At 38.8% G+C, this 24,652-nt stretch overlaps 2 protein-coding genes across 2 annotated transcripts; one reads left to right on the top strand and one right to left on the bottom strand.

Moving 5' to 3' along the window:
- Window positions 1–9,678: 9,678 nt before the first annotated feature.
- On the top strand, window positions 9,679–18,451 carry LOC117478051 (class I histocompatibility antigen, F10 alpha chain-like). Its single transcript, XM_034124921.1, has 7 exons — window positions 9,679–9,863; window positions 12,112–12,378; window positions 15,019–15,297; window positions 15,758–16,060; window positions 16,368–16,463; window positions 16,722–16,810; window positions 17,108–18,451. The coding sequence occupies exons 1-6, from the start codon at window positions 9,806–9,808 to the stop codon at window positions 16,787–16,789; spliced, it is 1,071 nt and encodes a 356-aa protein (XP_033980812.1). The 5' UTR covers window positions 9,679–9,805; the 3' UTR covers window positions 16,790–16,810; window positions 17,108–18,451.
- Window positions 18,452–20,358: 1,907 nt separating this feature from the next.
- Window positions 20,359–24,206, bottom strand: psmb8a (proteasome 20S subunit beta 8A). Its single transcript, XM_034125092.1, has 6 exons — window positions 23,894–24,206; window positions 23,459–23,600; window positions 22,990–23,101; window positions 22,380–22,509; window positions 21,708–21,912; window positions 20,359–20,847 (listed from the first exon to the last, which is right to left on the bottom strand). Exons 1-6 carry the CDS (start codon window positions 24,041–24,043, stop codon window positions 20,759–20,761), a joined length of 828 nt encoding a protein of 275 aa, XP_033980983.1. The 5' UTR covers window positions 24,044–24,206; the 3' UTR covers window positions 20,359–20,758.
- Between the last annotated feature and the right edge of the window lie 446 nt (window positions 24,207–24,652).

Raw genomic sequence — 24,652 nt, 5'->3', positions numbered from 1 at the left:
CTGAGAATTTGATGATATAGTTCTCCGGGTGGATTCTCGTACAGTCGTTTGTGTACAGTTTGAAGAGGACCGGGGAGCTCACACAACCCTGGGGAGCTCCTGTACTGATGGTCCGGGGCACTGAGAGGGCATTGTTGACCCTGACGTGCTGAGTGCGATTGGTTGAAAACGAAAAATACAATTTCAAGATGAAAGGATTTATACTGATCTTTATCAGTTTTTGAAGCAAGATGTGAGGCTGCAGTGTGTTAAAAGCCGAGCTGAAATCCACAAACAGTAGGCGTACATATGCCTTAGGGTCTTCCAGGTGTTTAGTGACCAGGTGTGTGATGCTATTTAGAGCATCGTCTGTGCCACGCCCTTGCTTATAGGCAAACTGAAAAGGGTCTAAATGTACATCAACCTCTTTCTTTAGCAGCGGCACCATGATCCTCTCAAAACATTTAATGACAACGGATGTCAATGCAACAGGCCTAAAATCATTGTTTACCTTTGGACAAGGTGTTTTGGGGACAGGTTTTAACAGGGTAACATGTAAATGAGAATAACATTTCTGAGTTTCCTTAATGAACCTGAATTCTATAACCTTTTATAAAGTGCTTAAACAACACTCAGTGAGGATTAAAGAGTATAAAAGGTGCTAAAGCAAGAGCAAAGTGAAAAACAGCATCAGGTGTTCAAACATAAACACAGGGGTTACATTTCTCTTGTTGAAGCACTTTTCAGCGTGCACAGCTCCAAGTCAGTTCAGAAAGAGATGATGGGATGTTTGTGTTTCAGAGGCTGTCTGACTCTCTTCTGCTTGGGTTTTATTAGTTATGGCTTTCATTTTCAATGGATCTCATTTGTACATTGTTTCTCCTGATAATAGGCCCAGTGTGTGCCAAGACCAGTGTATAGGCCTGTAGTGAAATTAAACAAAATACCATAGCATCCTTACACATAGAGAACACACCTTTTGGGATATGAACGTTGTCCCCTTCATCTCATCATCAACTAAGCAGATAGTTGAAACTTTGATCTTTTTAATGTTCAATGTCAACCATTTGTGCAGATAGCATGAAGTAGAAAAGATCGCTGATGCTAATGTAGCGTTAGCGTTAGCATTTCTCCCCCGGGCTTAAATGGTGTATTATAGAATGATCACACCGGTGTGACAGTACTCTTCAAAGGGTTCACGAAATATGACTACTACTCTTATTGTTTAACATTTTGGGTTACTTAAAGGGGACCTATCATGCAAAATGCACTTTTGTACGTCTTTTATACATGAATATGTGTCCCCGGTGTTCCAGGGAACTCACCAAGTGTCAGAAAACACAACCCTCTCTATTTTTCTCCATACCCAAATCTCTAAAAAAGGGGCTGCAACGGATCTGATAAAAACTGATCCAGATTTGAACACTGTCCTGACGTCAGGACGGTGGCGCTACGGCTATTGGGCCAACTCTCCACCTATCAGGGGAATGTGGGGTTGGGCCACGGCCGGCCATTGCCGCTCGAAAGCGCTGGAGACGCTGTAGTACATATGCCAGGCCTGTAAGTGGCGCTGTCTGCCACAAAAGCAGTGAAGAAGACTTCCTGCGCATGGTTGCCATGGTTACCCTTCTGTTTATTCTCCGCTGTGGCTTTTTTTCTCCCTCCCTGAGGCAAGCGTTTGCTCCTGCTGCTGTATGCAATCCCTCCCGGTCGAGGCAAGCACTGTAATTCTCTCCGGTTAGTCCACCAGCAGATGACAAACACCCACCTCTCCGCCTCTTCCAAGGAACGAGGGGACCGTGCGGCAGAGTTTCAGTTAGGTTTTCTTTCGCCGGTCAAGATGTCCGTTAAAGTTTAAATCTTCCGGACAAAATTAGAAAAGTGCAGGTGAAAGGTCTTCTTTGTTATTTATTGAGCTTTAAAACAAATGAATAACGACTCTATATAATAATATAATAAAACACGGAGGACGGAGATCTATTTCTCTCCCCCTCTTCTGACTTGATCAGAGCACGCTCCCCTCTCCTGCAGGGGGGCGTGGTCAGCTGCAGCTCACAGAATCAGCCCCCTGCAAAAACAGGGCTGGAGAACAGCAAATAGAGCGAAATGAGGCATGGCTAAAATGCATGATCTGTTTGGTATTTTGAAAACAGAAACGTATAAATATACTTTATATAGGTATGGCCCTACAATATATCATTTAAATATAGCATGATAGGTCCACTTTAATGTTACTTCATGTTAAGGCTAATCAAAATGACAAGGCTAAGGCTGTAATGCTAACTAACGTGCTTGCTACTAGCTAGGTAGCTAACTTGATCCAGCCACTCCTGGTCCTTTCATCAGCCGGGAAACGAAAGAACGAGCAAGACCCATTGCTGGTATGATAACAACCTGGTACTAAGCACACAGGCATCTTGTTAAAGTTATCTTATCTTGGGCGTGACTTTGCCACTCTATAGAGTGGCGAAGTCACGCCCATCTACTTCCGCCCCATGGGACCTTATTTCGGAAAAAATATGTATTGAAGTCAATGGAGAGAGAAAACGTATCTTTCGATCCCGATTGAATTGTGTCATGAATTACACATATGATGTTTGTCAATCTTAAAAAATAATTTCCATGTCAAAAAAGTCACAGTTTGTCGTAAAACTGTTGAAATATAAGACTATGAAAAATACGTAACTAGAAAGACTACAAATCCCAGAGTCGCGTAAGTGATGTCACAATTGTTTTCCTCCACTAAGAGATAGCTAAGATCAGCGCCATATAGATATAATCTATCTATATGGCGCTGGCTAAGATAAGATAACTTTAACAAGATGCCTGTGTGCTTAGTACCAGGTTGTTATTATACCAGCAATGGGTCTTGCTCGTTCTTTCGCTTCCCGTCTGATGAAAGGACCAGGAGTGTGTGGATCAAGCTAGCTAGTAGCTAGCACGTTAGTTAGCATTACAGCCTTGTCATTTTTATTAGCCTTAACATGAAGTAACATTAAGTAACCCAAAATGTTAAACAGTAAGAGTAGTAGTCATATTTCGTGAACCCTTTGAAGAGTACTGTCACCGGTGTGATCATTCTATAATACACAATTTAAGCCCGGGGGAGAAATGCTAACGCTAACGCTAGCATCGACGATCTTCTCTACTTCATGCTATCTGCACAAATGGTTAACATTAAACATTAAAACGACCAGGCAGTTCAGAGAGAATCAAAGGAAGGCAGGCAGGCAGCTTTGCATGACATTCTTCAGGACGTGTTTCATTGTGGTGATAGTGAGGGTAGTCAATCGTTTTGTTGACAAGACAGTAGTGACGGCCATCTTGGTGACGTGTGTTGTTGACCAGAGATGTAGTTCATTGAGCGTTTCACACAAACAAATGTGTTACTTCACAGTTTTACGACACATTTTTTTTTTTTTGACTTGCAAAATTATCTTTTAAATTGACAAACATCATATGTGTAATTCGTGGCACAATTCAAACGGGATCGAAAGATAATCCAGTCCATTGACTTCAATACATAATTTTTCCGAAATAAGGTCCCATGGAGGTCCACCGGAAGGGGAGGGACTTCGCCACTCTATGGTCATTGGAGCGAGGGGCGGGGCGAAACTCTCGGAAGTGATTTCAAAATAAAAGCACTCGCAAACTCCATCATTCAGACTGCAAAGCGGAAAAAGTAAGCTAAATGTGTTTTTAAAAATGTAATAGCTGGCTGTAATAAAAATAACTGGGAGCAAGGACAAATCTGGAGTTCTGTCGGACAGACCTGAAGTCGCGGGTTTGATTAAGGACACATTTGGCGATGTCAATTTAGTTGATGTGAGTGGATTTATTATTGTTCTAGTTTTTTTAGAATGCACTATTAGTTTATATCCAGTAGATGGCGGTAATGGGACCTCTGGGTGCCAATCCCTTCTAAAAAATAACAACGACAAATAAGAGAGAATGTGGCGCTAATGCATTTCGGATGCTTTTTGCCGGGAAATTCTTTGGTTGTGCATTTCTTTGAAAGACTGCTGTCGACAGTATGGCAACACTGGAGCCGTACTCCGGTGTAATAGAAGACATGTCTAAGAAAGGGATGACATACGACGAAATTGCCTTGAATTTGTCAGAAAATGGAATTGGCCGAGGTTGTTCCACAAGAAGTGTGAGACGATTATGCTCCAGCCTCAAACTGTCGAGATGCCGGGGACAAGTATCCGACAGTAATTTAACGATGCAAGTTAGACAAGCAATACAAGAGGTACAATTAGATGTCTGGTCGGGCAAATTGCGTAGACATTGACGCTACGTGTAATCTCTTGATACATTTGTTTTATAGACCGGACCAACGTACGGCCGCAAAATGATGAAGGGATACCTGGCCGCTCAGAGGATTGATGCAGCAGAAACCCGAGTCGGAAAGGTACTGAAGAGCATCACCGGACGCGATGCGAATATTCGTTTCGCTCTAATCGCTCTTATCGCATTGCTCTAGTCTAAACGCTCGAGTTTCACCGCGGCTGTCTGTGTTTACTCGCATCATTCAAACAAGACGCGCTGGCTCGGGGCTACAACTACAACAATATGAACATATTTTACCGTGATTAAATTCGAATACACGTTTCTAAATGATGCCGAAGTAACAACATACTGATACCGGTTAGTAAAAACCATGAATTAATGCTTTGACAAGTCTGCAGACAAGACGGCAGGCGAAAAACCTTTTAAAATGCGTGTTTTCTGAATGGAGATCGGATCGATCAGGCTAAGCCAGGCATCCTCAAAGTCCGGACTCTGGTCCGGATCCGGACCGAACCACAACTGTCTCTGGACTCTGAGCATATTATACTTTTCATATGTATTATCTGTATTATCTGTGTTATCTGTGTTATCTGCGAGACATCGCCACAACGCAACGAGTCGAAATTCTCCGCTATGTCCACTGCAAACAGCGCTCTGCATGTCCGACTGTTCCGCTGTCTGTGTGTGTCTGACAACGCATTGGTCCAATCACATTCAGCATCCCGTCAGCGTTTTTTCCCCCCACCAAGAGTCTGCGAATCAGAGGCACAGTAGGGCGGGTCTTCACGGAATGCGGGTGGGAAAAATGCGTGTGTGTTTAAAAAAAAAAAGTCAGAGCGAGAGTTAACAGCTCATCTAGTTGCATCTGTACTGTAGCTAGTAGCCTAGTTTCACCTACCGGGGTGGCATGGGGTGGCAACTGCCACCCTAAAAATAGGCCTTGCCACCCCAGCTGCCACCCCAGTTGGCAGCTTTGTTTTGAAAGAAAAGTTGTGGCTCATCGGACATTGATGAGAGATAGTCTCTAATGTCCGAGTGCAAGTGAATGCAGCACAAGATGCACGTCTTGTAACCCCTCCCCCGGCCCTGATTTCATTTGAACCGTACGGCGCAAAACGAGAAGCATTCGGACCCAAGTACGGAAGGAATGAGGTATTTGTGGTCTACAATGACAGAGAAGAGACTGTCAAGTTTGGCTGTACTCAGCATTGAATCAAAACGCACTAAAGCTGTTGATCTTAATAAGTTTGTGAGGCGTTTTGCTGAACAAAATGGTAATCGCGCATTCAGCTGTAATAGACATGTCAACTTGATGCTCTGCTCACGGATGAGCATACAAAACTGTTAAGATGATGACCTTACGTGTGTAAATATATATTTTTCTTTGTGGGGGTCTGCCCCCAAAAAACAGTTTTAAGTCCTGAGAAAGTCAAATAAGACGGTGTGTAAAACTACACTGCCCAGCCAAAAAAAAGTAACCACTTTGATTTAACTAGGCCAGTAGGTAAGGGCATTCCACTGGATAATAACTGAAGTATAAAAGAATGCATGACTGAAGTGATGGAGACCATGTTTGAAGGCAAACAAAAAGAGGAAATAACAGGTCAAATCAAGCAAATCCCCCTCTCAGATTCCACAGCAACCAGAAGAACATAAATACTGGCTGGTGATTTGATTAATCAGCTTTGTGATGGAATAAAAAATGCACAGTGCATTTCCTTAGCTGTGGATGAGTCCACTGACACCACTGACAATGCTCAGTTGCTGGTGTTTGTGAGTTTTTATGATGAGGCAAAGGGGGAGTTTGTTGAAGATGTGTTGGGCCTGACGAACCTCAGTGGACACACAAGGGGGCAAGACATTTATAAAGCAATAATGGGAATGCTGAATGAAAGAGGGTGCAGCTGCCTTTATTCATAACTGTGCAGCTCTTAGACTGCGACTCTGAGGGATCAAGCACAGACACAATAACAATGAAAACTGCTGCATACAGATTATTTTTGTTTTTGCAACCTCGTGTTAAGAATCTTGTTGCAATTGTTTAAAAGTTTGAATGACCGTAATAAACGGACCTTTGTCTTATTGAAACAATTTTTTTGGACCTTTAAGATTTGTATTTGAGTACCCCTGGGCTAAGCTAACGTTGTATATGCTCCGTCCACACTCACAACAACGGCATACAGACATAAATAAACCAGCGACTGTATTCGCCATGACACAGAGTCTGTGGTTTGTACTTCTTTAACTTTTGTCTAGTTTCTGAACAGATATGAGGAGCTGTGAGCTCTGAGTGCTAACAGCTATCGGCTGATGTTTTGGTTTTCTGATTCAACGTTTCTGATCCTCACCGCTGATTGGCTACCGTGAGATCGCGTCACGTGAATTTGACGCTTGAGTTGAAAAAATTGAACTTGAGCGGTTGTTGCGGCCCCCTCCAACCGCGGCATTCGCATCAACCGCTTAATTCGCGCCGTCGGAGCGAATTCGCGTCTGTCCGCATCTCTGCATTGACTTTACATGTAATCGCCCCGCCCCCAAAAATCGCATCACGTCCGGTGTGAACGCAGCAGGTGGAAGAAGTACTCAGATCGTGTACTCTAGTCAAAGTACATGTACCAGAGTGTAGGAACAATCTGTTACTAGGAAAAGTCCTGCATTCAAAGTATTGGCATCAAAATATACTTAAAGTACCAAAAGTAAAAGTACTCATTATGCAGGTTTTCCAATTTCAGAATAATATATATTATATGTTTAGATTATAATTATTAATGCATTAATGTGTTATCAAAGCTGGTAAAGGTGCAGCTAGTTTTAATGACTTTGTATACGGCAGGGCAGCTTGTGAATTTACTCCAGGTGTAACTAAAGTTAGTTACTGTTGGTAAAACAGTAAGGTTGTTTGTTACACTTAAATATGTTTCAGTAGTGCATTTTAGTGACCTGCCATTAATGGCAGAAGGTAAATAGTCAACATGACAGGTTAGAGGGGTCATGAAATACTACTTTTAAGTGAAAGTAAAAAGAAGAGTAGTATTAAATACAGGTTAATACTGTATACAAATGTATTTAAGGTACAACAGATTTAATTGAATGTGAAATTAAATTCGACATATGTGTTTATCACATAAAAGAGTATACAGACAGAGTGAAGGTATGTGAATGGTTATTGAGGAATGTAAGTTGAAACTGAAATGCATAAGATATTTAATATGTTTATATGATTTTGTGTAATAAAACAACCTGTCAAGTAATCTGGAAGGAAACTGAACACAACGTGTCCTCATTACTTCTGTTTCACCTGCACCATACATCATAATTGTTACTGTGGTCCTCATATCGGGGACCCGTAACATTAGCATGTAAGCAAGTGGTAGCTACATCTGTGCTAACAATGCTAATCGTAGCCTCCAAGTTAAAACGTAATAGAGAAGTGTTAAGCATTAAAGGTGGGGTAGGTAATTCACTTCAGAAATACTTTTTGTTATGTTCCATGGAATGCTCTTAACATCCCGATAGCAATGAATACATTAAATGCTTTGACAATAAATACATAAAAAAATGTCATCTGTGGAAGCTGTGGCACTGTAAAAAGCACGACCAATCATCTGAGCCGGCCCGGCTAAAATAACTGGATGGCCTACCTGCCTGTCAGCCTTCCATCTGTGCACAAACTTATCTCGTGCCCTCATTGGTCGTGTGCACGTTCGTGTGTGTTGGAGGAGGGGCTCTGTAAGGAAGTCTGAAGGAAGGGGCAGATTTTTTTCGGATGCGTACTTTCAAATTCTAGCGCACTCGAGCTGGTTTCTCCATTCTTACCCTACCTTTAAGTGGGAATCCCCAGCCTTTTTTATTAATTGTATTACCAAATTGGTATCAAATAAATAGTCAGCATTGGTAACACCAAGTTCCTATGTTCGGCAGTTATAGACTGGACTTTCTTGTACAAGATAAAAAAATCAATATGGACCATTACTGTATAATTATCCTTAAATGATGTTATACAATGCACCTAATAAACAAGTATGGCATTTTGAAACATGATGTGCAACAATCTTTACTGTAATTTGTGTGCATTTTGTTGTTAACTAAGATGATGTTATGATTTTTCTTTTGTTAGTATGCACGTGGACGCTTTGGACATACCTGGAGAAGGAAGAAATGGGTTTTCGGAATGATGGGAGTTAAAGACAAAAAGCGGAGACTAGTGTTGAAACTAGTGGAGAAACAACCAAGATGCCACCTTGTCCCTCTGATTAGACGGCATGTTAAATCAGGAAGTAGCATTATTAGTGATGAGTGGACGGCACAGGAAGTGTGCTGAGTAACATGGGGTACAACCACTACACCATAAACCACAGCAGGTGGTTTGTGAACCCCCAGACGGCAGTCATACCCAACATAATGAAAGAGCTTGGTCGACCATCAAAGGACATGTCCGTAGACTGAGAGGAAACCGTACAGAGAGTTTGTTGGAGGAACACCTCAAGGTTCTTGAATGGTCATCTTGGCTCTGCTCACCCTGATGGACTGCTTGGACGCTTGTTCAAGAATATAGTATACACAAAGCCTTTCCAGTCTGAGTACCGTTATGTCTTACCAAGTCTTTCATTTATGTCTGAGAAAAGCTTTTATGTTTAAATATGTGTATCAGTCATACTAAACAGTCATTACTTTGAGGCCTGATTTTCTTCATGTGTGAATAACATGTTTTGCTTGGTTCTGTTACATCTTACTTTGCATTTCATGTGAAAAATGTGTATTAGGTAAGCGTGAATGTTATAATTCATTAATAAATAGACATGTGTATTAAACTTAAAAACAACAAATTAGAAATGGTTGTGACTCATTAATAAATGGGAATGTGTTTTACACTTTACAATAAGGCTCCCTTTTGGCAGTTATAAATGTTAGTAACTCATTCATAAATGGTCATAAGAGATGCCAAGAAACATCAAGATGGATCGGGGGAGAATCAACTCAGTGAGCAACAGATACCAAGGATGTTGGTTGATGAAGAAGATGAAGTAAGCTAGGTAGCCAATATAAGGCTTAGCAGTACAGATAAATGTGGGGTCACTATTTGGCAAGCAACCGGGCATAGTTACCCTTTTTATCTCATGTCTTATAAAAGCTTATTAATGATTTATAAAGTGTTCACAAAGTAGGAATATTGCATTTAAGTACAGTATACTTGAGTAAATGTACTTAGTTACTTTACACCACTGGTGATAGCCTACTTCGTTCATATGTCACAATAAAGCCTCACATGTCTCCATCCTCTTACACAGGCGGAATAACATCATTTAACTTTCACTTTCGTTGATAACCTCAGTGGGGCAGATTTACCTAGTAACAGGTGACGCTGATGCTCAGACTAAATTCTCATTGGTTCAAAAGGAGGTTGATGTTAACCCTCCTTCTTGAATCACCCTCACTGTAGCCCCACTCTCCAACAGAGAAAGGACGCTATATTTTTCTCTCTGTAAAGAAACATTTTAGTACTCAGTCAGTGAAATCCTCGAATGTGGAGAAGATGAATATCTTAGTGTTTCTGGTTCTTCTGGGAATAGGCCCTCATGGCGCAGCAGCAGGTGAGTTGAGACTTTTTATTTTTTAAGTTGGTTGATTGTAAAATTAGAAATAGGCCTACTTCTTTGAATACTGTATACGTTCAAAGTTGTTTTGATAGTCGTATAATTTCAGGGTTTATTGCAGATTAGAGAAATGTAAGAAAAGTCACTAAACCTTTATCTTAAAGTTCACGTTATTCCTCTGCAGCTCACTGATCGATCCCGAGTTTAAACATGTTTAGTTAGCCTCTGTTGGATTTCTGTCTAAAGTAAATTACATTTCTAAAGAGGGTCAAAGTGTGTTTTCCCCTCTGATATCTGGAGGTGTGTAGCGCAGTGGATAGAGCCATGGTGTTGGGATAAGGGGAGCACAGGTTCAAACCCCCGTGCATTCAGCATGTCGTTGTGTCCCTGGGCAAGACACTTCACCCCAAATTGCTCCTGTGGGGAGGTCCACAGTGTTGAGTATGTAAGTCGCTTTGGATAAAAGCGTCTAACAAGTACCATGTAATGTAATATCTTTATGTGGACCATTATTTTTTAAATATCAGGACCATTAAGACCGACACGGCCTGATCAGTCTACGCAGACCAAAAACAGTCCATTACCCACTCAGATAAAAAAAAATTAAAAAATTAAAACAAGGTAAAACAAAGCGTTTCTTTTCCAAACCTGTATTTAATTCACGCGCATAATTAACTCTTTAAGTTGTTGTTCGTAGCCAATTTATGTATTTTTTTAAAAGTCTGTTTTCATCAATTAATCATAACTTTAAAAAAAAATAGAAATATGTTTATATCAGGCTAAAGGATTTACATTTGCATTCCTACAAGTCAGATGCTGGCGTTGTTTTCCTCCTACTTCCTGCTTTGTTGGTACAATATTTAATATATTTCACTAATGCTTGTAAACAACATTATTGACACTGTAAACCATACATTATTAATTGATTATCTTTTTTTACCCCAATAACTTCAATGAACACCCCCAAAACTAAATATTTGCAGAAGAGCAAATAAATACAAGCTGGCCACCTCTCATAATGAATAAACTATTAAACATGTGTCTTTTAATATTTCATATCAACTTACTGTGCTTACAAATACAGTTTATATCGTCATATTTTGTGAAATAATAATAATAATATTTTGAAAATAATTGAAACCATTTCTCCATCATTTGACTCCACATACTGAAACACATCTGCTAGTACTGCATACTGAGATGTGTTTGTTGGGTCAGATTACACCCCACTGTAACATTGACTGTGTGCACAATATCAGGCTGTTTATTAGAGCTAGACTGATAAATCAGCTTCCTATATTATTGACTGATATTCCTTCAATGCAGTTAAATGTATCTATGCAGGTTAATAAGCTAAAATGCCAAACTTAGTCTGAGGTATTTTAGTTTCTCTGTTACACCGTTTGTCCACAAGATAGCACACTTTTATTTTTAAACGGTGAAATGTCCTGCTCAATACTATCCTGGTCACAAAAGATCAGTATCAATTTATTTTATGTTGTGTTTTTTATATGAAACTACAATGGTATGAATTATATATTTTTATTATTCCCAAATATTTATATCAGTTTCTCAAAAATCCAGCATTGGTCGTCAATACAGTATTTCATGTATTAACAGACAATTATATAAACAAAAATATATAAAAATAGGTTATCAAAAATATTTTGTATTCGAATGTGAAATAAGTGTTTTACTTTGCACAAATCAGGATCCATGAAAGTGAGGGATTGAATTGGGCAATTGTTATTCCTGGTTGTTGCTAAAAAAATATTTGAAATCCACAAAAGACACTTACTGCTATATCATACAAGCAGAAGAGTTGTGAGTCTTAGCAAAGAGTACATATTTCAATCTGTTGATGTTGAATCACATGCAGTGTATATTTTCTGGTCAGATGTTTGTTATTTCAAATTTCATACTATTCTCATAATGATTCATTCTGAATAAACCTCAGTTTGACTTCACATGAGATATCCAGCACAGAATTAAAAAATAAACGCCTGTTATTGCAAACTCATTCTATCGATGAAAGTCAGACACACAACTGCATCATCTAAATATTTCTATATATTTTCTATATTTTATTTCAGAGTTAATACATATTTGAATAACTATCATCATAACAGAGATTGTTTGGATGTCTTGGATTTACTGTAGTTCTTTTGATTCTGTGTGCTGGAAAGTAACATAGATACGACTGTGAAATATGAACTGAAAAAATGACATAAATACTTTCCTACAGTGCCTCACTCTCTGAAGAATTTCTACACTGCGTCCTCTCAAGTCCCAAACTTCCCAGAGTTTGTGGTTGTTGGGTTGGTGGATGACATTCAGATGGTTCACTATGACAGTAACACCAGGAGAGTAGTCCCCAAGCAGGACTGGATGAACAGAGTCACAGAAGATGATCCTCAGTACTTGGAGAGGAACACTGGATACTCTGTGGCTGCCCAGCAGACCTTCAAAGTCAACATTGACAATTTAAAGCAGCGCTTCAACCAAACTGGAGGTTTGTTCATATTTCACTTTCTAATGATAAAATGTTGATTATATTTTCATCATGTATTTCAGTAAAAATATGTTACCTCACACACACGCACGCACGCACACACACACACACACACACACACACACACACACACACACACACACACACACACACACACACACACACACACACACACACACACACTAACTGGCAGAAACACAGTAGACTCAATAGAAACATCTCTGAGACTGACACTGCTAGATGCTGCTGTACTACACTAATAAATCCATCCCATAATAACCAGCAGAGATTATTGACACTTTATCTCCTCTAGATTAGGAGAATAACTCTACCGATCTCACAGTGAAGTGGTCCATAATAACTCTGTCCATCACAACAGTGTCACAGCACACAGCTGATGGAGGATCATTATGGTCTGGTTCCTAACCTACTGCTCCTGCTGGTCCTCGTGTGAGAGGAGGAGCAGTGTGATTTATAAAGCTGACAGGTCAGGGGGGATGTCTCATTCAGATCACCGCTTTCAAACGTTTAACACCACTCTGCTGACAGTGTGTCCATCCCATAATATACATATATAGAAACTATTCATTGTTTAGTTGCACAACAGAACATTTATTGATCACAATTTGATAGTAAAATAAACATTTACGTTTTTTATTTTATAAAGCAAATTAAAACCTGTTCCAGTGTGTCTAATATGAGCTTTTCAGTTTTTCTCTGTTTTGTATCATTTCATATTAAGTACTGTTTCACGATGGTCGGATTAAAGAAGCAATTTACAAATGTCACCGTTGCTTCTGGGAACTTGTGATTAATTCAGTTTGCTCATGCCATTAAAACATCTGTCTATAGCGCTAAAATAATTCAGCGATTAGTTGACCAAAAGAAAGTTAATTATCAACCATTTTTATTAGGAAATAATAATTCAAGCTCTTTAATTAATACAAATTCCAAGCATTTAATAGTTCCAGTTCTAAAATATATTAAGTTTCTCTGTTTCAAATAATTTAATATTCAATACTGTTAAAAGATGCAATTTCAAGATTTCAAGATCTCAGAACCTCTGAAGAGGCATTTTACAGAGCAAAACATGTATTGATTAATATTTAAAAAAAACAATCATTATCAATCTACAATGTCTACAATTTATTTCAATTTTATTAGATACGATTACATTTACTTTACCTCAGTGTGTCTGTGCCATAATAAACGTATATAGTGCAGAAACAGTTAGTTATTACAACAGTTTATTAGTAGATCAACAGACAAATAAGTGACAACTATTTTGATAATGAAAACATCATTCATGTCTTTGATTTAAGCAACATGTTGAACATTTTCAAGTTCCAGTTTCTCAAACAATGCAGCTCTTATCTGTTTAATATTCTTTTTTTAAATAGCCTCATGTTATTTTTCAAATGTTCTTACATTTTTAGATAATTAAATTGTAATTGATTAATCAACAGGTAATTGATAGTGGAAATACTCATTATCTTCAGCCCTAAATCACAAAGCTACAGAATAGATTAGTCTAACTCTACTGTACTGACTCAGTGTCGGTCCACCCATCAGCAGGTGCAACATCTGCAGGTGGAAACAGCTGTTGGCTGCATCAAATGATACAATAATAATAATAATACATTACATTTATAAAGCGCTTTTCCTGGTGCTCAAAGCGCTTACAAGGAAGAAAAACAAAATAACAACAAAAGTAGAAAGTACTAAGCTAGGTGGAATAAGGGCAAGGGGTTAGTTGATTAGGAGTTGAAGGCAAGAGTGAAAAGGTGAGTTTTGAGGGATTGTTTGAATGATGTGAGAGTGTTGGCGGATCTGACGTGGCAGGGGAGGGAGTTCCAGAGTGTGGGGGAGGCTGCAGCGAAGGCCCTGTCACCCCAGGTCCGGAGCTTTGTCCTGATGGGCTGCAGTAGGTTAGCTTCAGCAGACCTGAGGCGACGGGTGGGGGTGTGTCGTTGGATGAGGTCACAGAGGTAGGGGGGGGGGCAAGGTTGTTGAGGGCTTTGAAAAGTGAAAAGTAATATTTTAAAGTCAATGCGGTGTTTGATGGGGAGCCAGTGGAGGTCATGGAGGATAGGGGTGATGTGGTCGGAGCGTCGGGTGGAGGTGAGCAAGCGGGCAGCTGAGTTTTGGACATATTGAAGTCTTTTTAGTATGAATGCAAGTGATCCAAGAAGTATGCTGCTGCAGTAATCCAGTCGGGATGTTATAAAGGCAAGGATCAGAGTTTCAGCAGCGGTCGATGAGAGGGAGGGTCTGATGCGGGCGATGTTCTTTAAATGGAAGAAAGCGTTTTTTGTGACCTGGTTGACGTGAGGGAGGAAAGTGAGGGTGGGGTCGAGGATGATGCCAAGGTTACGGATGTGAGTGGAGGGGTTGACAATGGAGCCATCGATGGTAAGAGAAAAATCTTGGGTTGAGCGGGTAAGTGAGTTTGGGCCAATGATTATAAGTTCCGATTTGTCACAGTTAAGTTTTAGAAAATTGTTTTGCATCCACATTTTAATGTCAGTGAGGCAGGTGCTGAGCTGGGATGCATCTTGACAATGCATCTCTCTCTCTCTCTCTCTCTCTCTCTCTCTCTCTCTCTCTCTCTCTCTCTCTCTCTCTCTCTCTCTCTCTCAGGTGTCCATATTTACCAGTGGATGTACGGCTGTGAATGGGATGATCAGACTGGTGAAGTTAAAGGTTTTTTGCAGTTTGGTTATGACGGAGAAGACTTCATATCCTTTGACCTGGAGACAGGGACATACATCGCTCCAAAACGAGAGTCTGTCATCACCAAACACAAGTGGGACAGTAACAAAGCTCAGATAGCACAGTACAAGCACTACCTCACCAAGAGTTGTCCTGAGTGGGTGAAGAAGTATGTGAACTATGGAAGAGCTCTCTTGCTGAGAACAGGTACAGTCACATGACCTGATGTAGTTTCATGGACTCAACAATGTTAATATGCTTTCTATGTTTCTAACTAACAGTGACATTACAATTCATGTTAACAACAAATAAAGACCCTCTATGTTTCAGTTTACACCATTTATTTTCCTCCCTTATACCTTCCTCTTCCCTTTTACCCCATTTTCTCTGTCACCTAGTGTTGCACATGCATTTCCTCTCTTTCCCTCCATTTCCTCTCTCCTTCTTTTCTCTTCTCTCTTTCTAACACTACCTGCTTTTCTCCCTTCCTAATCTCTCTCACCTCTTTCATCTGTCTGTCCCCCATCTGTCTCTCCCTTCTCTTCTCAGTTACACTTCACTGAGGTTTACAAAACATTACCAATGCATGACTTCATACAAGTGATAATAATATAAACATGAACTAATAATAAATAACCTTCAAACTGTCTCTCTCTTTACTCCCCAGACCTCCCCTCAGTGTCTCTCCTCCAGAAGTCTCCCTCCTCTCCAGTCACATGCCACGCTACAGGTTTCTACCCGGACAGAGCCATGATGTTCTGGAGGAAAGATGGAGAGGAGCTTTATGACAACGTGGACCACAGAGAGATGCTCCCCAACCACGACGGATCCTTCCAGATGAGTGTTGACCTGGACATTTCCTCAGTCCCAGCTGTAGACTGGAAGAAGTACCAATGTGTGTTTCAGCTCTCTGGTGTGAAGGAGGACATCGTCAAAGCACTGGACCCAAAAGAGATCAGGACCAACAACGGTACGACTGGAGGTTTACTGTAACATGTCATTTTGACCTGTGATGGGTTGTTTTTATGTTTTTTACCACCTTTGTAAATTAATATGACTTTTTAAATCACAATTCAGAGATCAAAGGCACTGTATTGATCTAATGGACGGTTTTCAGTCAATCAGAATGAAGTTGTTAAGCCGTACTGACAGTTCATGTAAAAACACAGTATGATTGTGTCTGTATGTTGGTCTGGTTGGCAGATTGATGTTCTTCTCCTCTAACCTGCTCCATCTGTTCAGGCTGTGAATAACTCTTGTTGTTTTCTGCTCAACAGGAGATCTCAGCTACATTTACATCATTGTTGCAGTGGCTGTTCTCGCTCTCGCCCTCATCGCTGTGATTGGATTTGTGGCTTACAAAAAGAAAAAGGGTGAGACACCAAATACAAACATCATAAATGTGTTCCATATTTAGATTTGTGGCTTAGAGTTGATGCTTATAACTATATTGTAAGAGTGAAGCAAACTTCCACAGTAAGCTTTGTTTTGGCTCTTTGTACAGTGTCATGATAAAATAAGAAAGATTTTGATTTCATTTGTAATTTCTACTGGATCATTTGTGTTGTCAAGTGTACTTTTTGTACCAGGGACAGTAGATGAAATCATGTTTTACTTGTCTTTCATTACAGCCAAATGCCCTCCATCTCCTGACAACAGCTCTGAGCTCTCTGAGAAACTGAATCCAGATCCAAAATAAAAACACATCCCCCTGCACACGGTGAGGGGCTTCATATGAACATTAACTATAAAAAAAAACCTCCTGTTATACTTTATCTGCTGTACAACTTTTTGAATAGTAGCTATAAAAGGAATCTTTGGAATGTTTTGCAAAGATGCTTTCAGAAACACTTACTTTAGCCTGCAAGATAAAGTGATATATTAAAACTCAAATATCATTCTTTAGAAAACATACATTTCAACAATCATTACATTTTGACAATCATTTATAATCCAGAAATGTATGCTAAACTATTGTGTTTTCTATGTTCTGATTTTTCTCTTTTTGTCTCTTTAGGTGTATGGAATAATATTGCACTGGATCAAAGAGCAGTGCCCCCACATTCTCCTCTTGGAATTGGTTATTCATGATCATATCATCAACTGATTTTGGTTTGATATCTAGTTATATACACGCATTCATTGCAATACAGAGAGACACATTTAGAAAATTGAGTTGGCACATATAGATAAATGTTCGCAATTGATCATTTGGTTTCACATTTAAAAAAGAATTAAATGTTTTCTTGGTAAATAAAATCCGGATGATTATTTTATTATGTAAGCAGAAGCAAAATACAATATTCAAAACTGTTGCTCTTGGGGTTTCGGTTAAAAATCAATATTGGTAACGAAACATTAATATACACATACACACAGACATCTACAGATATCCATTTTCATACACTCCCAGGGTCTGGCGATCATAATATATACCTTGAGATAACAGATACATGTCAACAATTAGAGTTTTCTTTCATATTTAAACTGAGAAAGCCATTATTTGTTTCTCCAGTTGAGTAACATCACTCGAGGCAATAGGGAAAAATCAATCATTGACACTTTTAAGAATATCCTACCTAAATTAGACACCCTAAAGGGCCCAAAGTGGCAATGCAATGGCTGCCAATCTGTGTTCCTGCTGCTGATAAATTGTACTCCACCTCCAAGCCAGTGCATGCTGGGATTGATTTGATTCCCAATTTATATTTCAATCAGACAATTTAAAAAGTCTGAAATGGGCCATTCTGAATAATGACTTGTAATCCTTTGATGTGACTACTGTAAATATCCTTCTACCGCTGTGTGAAAGTGCTCTGAAGAAATCAGCCGTTATTTAAAACGGAAAAGATTTAATCTTGCGGCCATTAGAGCCCATTTTATGACAAGCTGTCATTACAGCTCTTTCTAGTGGGAAGAACTGGAAATGGATGTATTGAGTTGTTGTATCACTGTGGTGGATTATATATACAGCATGAAATGACACAAACAATGATAGGTTGTATCAATGTCGCCCACACACATCTATATTTTCCAGTTGTGTAATTAATTTGCTTGTATATGTTTTGATTATTAGATGCATATAATGATTTATGTTTTTTGAGGTTAAGCTAAAATGAATTAGTAGTGTTTTTTTGGTGTATAATATAAATATTTAATTGGTTTTAAAAAAATGTTTGCTAAATGATTTTGAAAATATTGTTGCTAGTGTTTAGGCACAAGGTACATTTAATAAACATACGCATTGAATAAGGACGTTAAAAATCATTTATTGTTTTGGGTGAACGTTAAGTTGTCCTGCTTTGTCATTCCTTTCTCTATTGCTGTTTTGCGTTCCAATAAATACCCACATTTTCCAAAAGTCTTGTGTCTTTTTGTGATTCCTTGTGCTGCAATTATTTGAATATCCACTGAATATTGTACAAAAATAGATCAATACAAATAATAATAAAATAGAAATATGAAAAGATAAATACATACAAATAATAATAATAAAATAAAACAGCAAAAAGGGTGGGGGGGGGTCATCCGTGTGTGTGTGTGTGTGTGTGTGTGTGTGTGTGTGTGTGTGTGTGTGTGTGCTAAGGTGCAGGTCAGAACCATTCGATACACTTTAATCAGGAGGTTAAAGACCCTGAAGTGGTTCAAAAGATGTGGGGAAATCAGAATGAATTACTGGATCAGCACAGTTGTGGCATGTCTGTCTGGATCCTTAGAGCATAAGTTATTTGCTCCATCTGATAGATTTCCCAGACCTTCTCAGTCCATACATTGTATGTTGGGGGGTCAGGCTTTAACCACTTCATTGAAATACATTGAATTGCTGCTGTAAGCAATATTTGTAGGAGATATTTCTTAGCTCTTCCCTCAATGCCTTCTGGTATCACACCTAGTATTGCCACCTTAGCATCCTTTGTGACATTTTGATGGAAGGGCCTCAAACACTTCATCCCAGAAATGCCATGTTAGTTTAGGACATGTCCAAAACACATGGGTATTGTTGCCCACTTGTGCACCACAACTTCTCCAACATCTATCTGAGTTTGTTGGGCTCATTTTAGCTACTATTTCTGGTGTTCTGAAAAATCTTGTAATTACCTTCCATTTGAATTCCCTCCATACACTTTAGGCAGTGACTATTAAGTAATCTTTTATGAAACTTTTCTGCCTTCCTCTTTTTCTCATAGTTTGGTGCTTTTTTATAAGTTAGGTCTTGACAACTTGTAAGTGTTATTTGTTTCTCATAGGAGACACACTAAGCAAGAGGAAATGTTAAAAATAATACTGATTTATTACATTCTATTTGACATTTTATGAGTTTGTGTGAATGTTTTTTTCTCAATGTGTATGACTTGACAGCCACTAAGCTCTTGTTCTTACTGCACATATCCAAGCTCAATGTGGTGCTTTGTTTCCTGTAAAGAAACCTGTTGCATCAAAATCTGCCTGGCAACTGATGACATAACAACTGTGGCTTCTCTAAATCAACAGCGTTTGTCTAACTAGATGTACTGTAGTGTGTGCTGTAAGTACCTACAGTATAAAATACCCCAACCAGATGAACTCACACATTATATTATTTAGGTGTTATGGTACTATAGCTTTGACAATATTTTGTGTAATTAAGAAAATGTGCCGTTGGTTTTCAATTAAAACAATTAATCTGAGAAATGTATTTGCCAGTCTCCTGTGAGCTTCACTGTTAAATTTATGTTAAAAATAATTGAAAATACTACAAAATACAAAAGCACTATCAACAATAAGTGATATTATCTAGTTTTTAAAGTATTATAACAGATATTGTAAAGCAGAAATCTCACCACAGGTGTATTTGCAAGTATCATGAGAAGAGGTTTGGCCCACGCTGCGTGTTTGTGCTCACTTGATGACGAGCAAAAGAACAAACAAATTCTGTTGTGAGCATGTGATGGGTTTACATTTTTTCTTCCACAGTTTAATATAGCAAGAGAATCTATTTTTTAAAACTACAAAAAAGACTTACCTAACATTGAATAAGTATAATAATAAATACATTTAATTTATATAGCGCTTCTCATCTAATCCCGAATTCCTTGTATGTGGTTGAAACTTAAAGAGGACATTACCCACATGTCAACCTGTTTCCACTGAAGGCTGAAAATGTCTTGCTTGTATTTACAAAAGCATTTAAATACGTAACATTCTGTATTATTTTCAGGAATCGTCCACATGAAATTCATCAGAAAGCAATATATAGTATCAGATAAAGGGAATCAATACACAACATGAATGAGTTGACCAACAGTCTTTATTTAGATCTGAGTGTTGTAAAGTATTAGTACAATTATTTTTAGAGGTTGCATGGCTAGAATAAACTGCAAAATGCATTACATAACCTTGTACGTATTAACATACAAAATACCTCTGTTACACACCATAAAGAACAAAAACAAACAAACAACAACATGACAACATGCTCTTGCAAAGTTCAGCTTCTTATGTAGCTAAATAAATGGTTCTACGCAGCATCTTCATACATACATTTATTGATCCCGAATCAGGAATGCAACACACACTCTTGGAGACAAAGTTGGGTCATTCATTTCCAAAATCAGATGTCAACTATTCCAAGATACTTTTGAAAAAAATATATTGAAATATTGACAAAATAGGTTGATCTGGGTCAAACTCAGAACATCCCCTTCCTGTAGCGGTGGATCAGCTCGGATACATCCTCCTTACACACCTTTATCCAGCCATCCTCCCGCATGTGGTACACTAGAAGAACACACACACAAAACACAGATGAGCCTCACATATACATGGTGCCACCAGTTTACCCTAATCAAGTTCTCACAGCGTTATACTAAACATTTAAGGACTATTCAATATGCACGTCTTTTCTCATTCATAATTCTTCTGTGTGCATGATGTGCTTTATTGTAATATGTATCAGTAGAGACAAAACAGGAATTATGGGGAGAAAGAGAGATAGGGAACAACATTAGTTATAGGTATACACTGTTATTTGACACTTCATTCTTGTTGGCAGTGTTCATTCATTTGATTTCTCGTTCGTTTTGTGCAAATTAACACTTTTAACATGATCGTACGGATGTGGTTCGGGGGTTGTGTGAGAGCGTTCAAATGTCTGTTCTTGTTTACTTTATTATATTGATTGCTTTGTGTTGCTTGGATTTATTTAGTTTCTGTCTTTCATGTTTTTGTGTCCCTGGATCCGCTTGAAAACTAAATTATGAAACTCTCATATCCTTAAATTAATAATGAAATGATTACCACAAAACAATGGTTGAGGATTATGTCATATTTTTGGGATGATGAAAAGTCAGAGGATCACAAAAATGTTTAAAATCATCCTGAGGGGGGCATGAATGCATGTACTGAATTTCATGGTAATCCCTCCAAAAAAATTGAATATTGAACTCAAACACAAAATGTCAACCTCTAAGTCTAGTCTAGGGATCAAGCAAATACGTATGAACATTCCATTCAATAGTTGTTAAGATTTCTGACTGGAGTAAAAAATCGACCCACTTTACTTACAACCATAGTGTGGCAAAAAAGAACAAATTGACAGAGGTACAAGATATACTTTAAGTTAAATATAGTATACTCACTGTTGACAAACCCTCCAGAGTAGGCGTCCCTGTGCGTAGCGTGAACGATGCCCCGGCGGCCCAGTTCATATGCCTCCTCCACCGTCATGTCCTCCCGGTAACCGCTGTCCACCACACCATAGGCGAAACTGCTGCCACAGCCGGTAGAGAACATACGGCCGGACAGACGGGTCGCGTTATCGTCCACATAGTACAGCCCAGGACCCTGCAGAGCACAGTCATCACATGGTCTGTGGGAAGGTTCACTTCATATACAGGTCAATTATTGAGCTTCACCATTAGTGATATACAAATAATAAAAATAAGACACTACAGTTTAATTTAAGAGGTTTGAGCTGCAGGCCAGTTGATGGTTTCTGTCCATATGGTTCCTTTTATGCGTCATATTGAAGTGTAATAAATATTTGAATATGCTGTCCTTTTATGTGTTGGATCCCCATGTGATATGTTGTGATTTCTGCATGCATACAAACATTCGACTTAAAACAGTTTAATATCATTTTAAGTCAATACAACAAATGATGATGCTTTCATATGACAGGCATCTAAAAAGAAACAGACACACAGACACACAGACACACAGACACACACACACACACACACACACACACACACACACACACACACACACACACACACACACACACACACACACACACACACACAGCTAACCTCTTTGTCCCATCCGCAGATCATGCTTCCCATAGAGAGGCCCATGCCTCTGTAACCCACCATCATGTTAGACAGCAGCTTGGAGGAAGCAGCCACTGAGATCCTGTGGTTGTTCCTCAGCCTGTACAGCCTGGAAGAAGAAAGAAAACAAGGTACCAATCAATTACCAAGAAAATCAATTCACAAATTACAGTAATCAGTCACACAGGTGGGTCAGATTGGACTGAATTTGTGACTTTCAAAAAATGAACTTGAGACACCTTTATTTTATTTAGGTAGAAGTGTTCTATGAATGTTTTTGTTTGTAATTTTATTTGTAATAAAATGACAATTACTTATAACACGCATGTATTTACAAGGACCTCAAGTCAAGGACCCTATTGCTTTGAGGTCGAGCTCCTAACAACTGCCCTTCTTTTTGTGACTGAAAAAAGACAAACTAAATCTGAGAGATTACTCCTGTATATTTCTTCGTGATTCATCAGATATTACTTAACTATGAACACAACTTTGTGACACCTATATACAAGCATATACAGAACTAGAACATTACATGGAAAAAGGGACTGAGAAACCATGGTACAAATATTAAAAACTCTGCACGACGGACCTGCATTCTTTGGCCAGGAGTCTCTCCCAGTACTGGCAGTCTGCAGCGCTGCCCGACATGGTGCCCAGCAGGTACGGGTTGATCTCTATCACCTTGTTGACATCATTGGATGCTGCAGAGAAAGGAAAGGAGACATTTACAGAACCGACGTAGCCCAGTGAAGCACCAGTTTGGTTACCCTTGTTGTCTCATCTACATTTTGTGACCTAATGGTCCATATCTTTTATATTCAAAAGCTCCTCACCTTATTAAAACCCTTGGGATTTGAGTTGATGAGAATCTTTTGACATGTTATGTATTGGATTGTGACTGATTGGATCATGTCACTTTGATTTAATTGAAACACAGGAGCTGATAGATTGTCAGACTGTGAGGAATGACAGTTTTATAATCCACTTTCCACATTCCAGTTTTTTGTGCAATTTCATTTTGTTTTCAACATTCTCCAGGTTTAGACATGCGTATTTACCTAAGTAACGGCCAGCAGAGGCTCTGGAGTCCACAGCCACGATGACTCCATGTTTGAACTTGAAGGCCAGGGTGGTCGTACCGTGGTTCATGTCTATACACACACCCCCTTCACGGTTGCAGGACTTGAGAAAACCTGATGGCTGAAGTAAAACCAAAAGAAAGGTGTCAGTGGGACGCCTCATGTGTAATGGCACTGTATCTGCGTCTGTAAGATAATAGTAGTCAATTATCTACCAGAACTAAATATAATTTGACAATACCTCGAAATAATTAAGTAAATGCATGATATTACATTTCACAAAACGCAGATCTACTGAAAACCACAGACGCGTAAAATAACTTGATCCACAGGGCGTCTGACGCGTCATGCTTGGGGCAGATTTACCCGAAATATTCAGTATATTAGAGCTTTTCTACGTGAAACTATACTTACGTCTACACCCACAGGTACAGCGAATTCCTGAGTTTTGGTCCCGAAATTGTAGTGGTTGGTTCGGTCTACGAGATGCGTCTTTCCAGATGGAAGAATCTGTTCACGAAGTTCAGCATACTGCTTAAAACCAGTTACTTGGAAAAGAGCCATTATGTATTAAAGATGATAAACTAATTCTGTTTTTTGGTTTCTGTAGTTTTCAAAATGACAACTGGCGACTGGCAAAGCGTCAATGATAATTTCCTCGTTCTGTGCGTGACAAAGAATTCGAAAGTGAAAGGGTTTTAAGACTTATTTTTCTCATGTCCTCTGAAAAGACCATGCAGAATTCCTCAATTAATACTAATAGTAATAATACATGTCTATATAAAGGTTGTTTTAGTAACACAAAAGTTAATTGATCAAAATAAACCCCAAACTCTGAAATATTTATTTTAAAATAACAAAATGTGTCTCAAAAACGTATAAACCAATCAGAGAGCACTATATGTGTTTCATCATCAGTTACTAAGCGGAAAAGCAGCCTTCAGGTTTAGGAAAGCCAGCAGATACATTTCGACTTGTGTTTGCATTATTTTATAAAAAATACACAATATAAAGCAGGTTAATGATACAGTTTGACATGTATTTTAACAAATTGTGCATTAGCCTATAAACTCTTACTGGGTATGTTATCATAAGTGTATGGAAGAGGATTAGGGTCATATTAACTTTTTTGAGATCTGACCAAAATGAGATTAAAGTCAGAATTCTGTGATT

The sequence above is a fragment of the Trematomus bernacchii genome, unplaced genomic scaffold (assembly GCF_902827165.1).
Source record: "Trematomus bernacchii unplaced genomic scaffold, fTreBer1.1, whole genome shotgun sequence".
NCBI classification, from domain to species: domain Eukaryota; kingdom Metazoa; phylum Chordata; class Actinopteri; order Perciformes; family Nototheniidae; genus Trematomus; species Trematomus bernacchii.
Note: the sequence above shows the minus strand (reverse complement) of the source record. Positions and strands in the feature narration are given on the sequence as shown.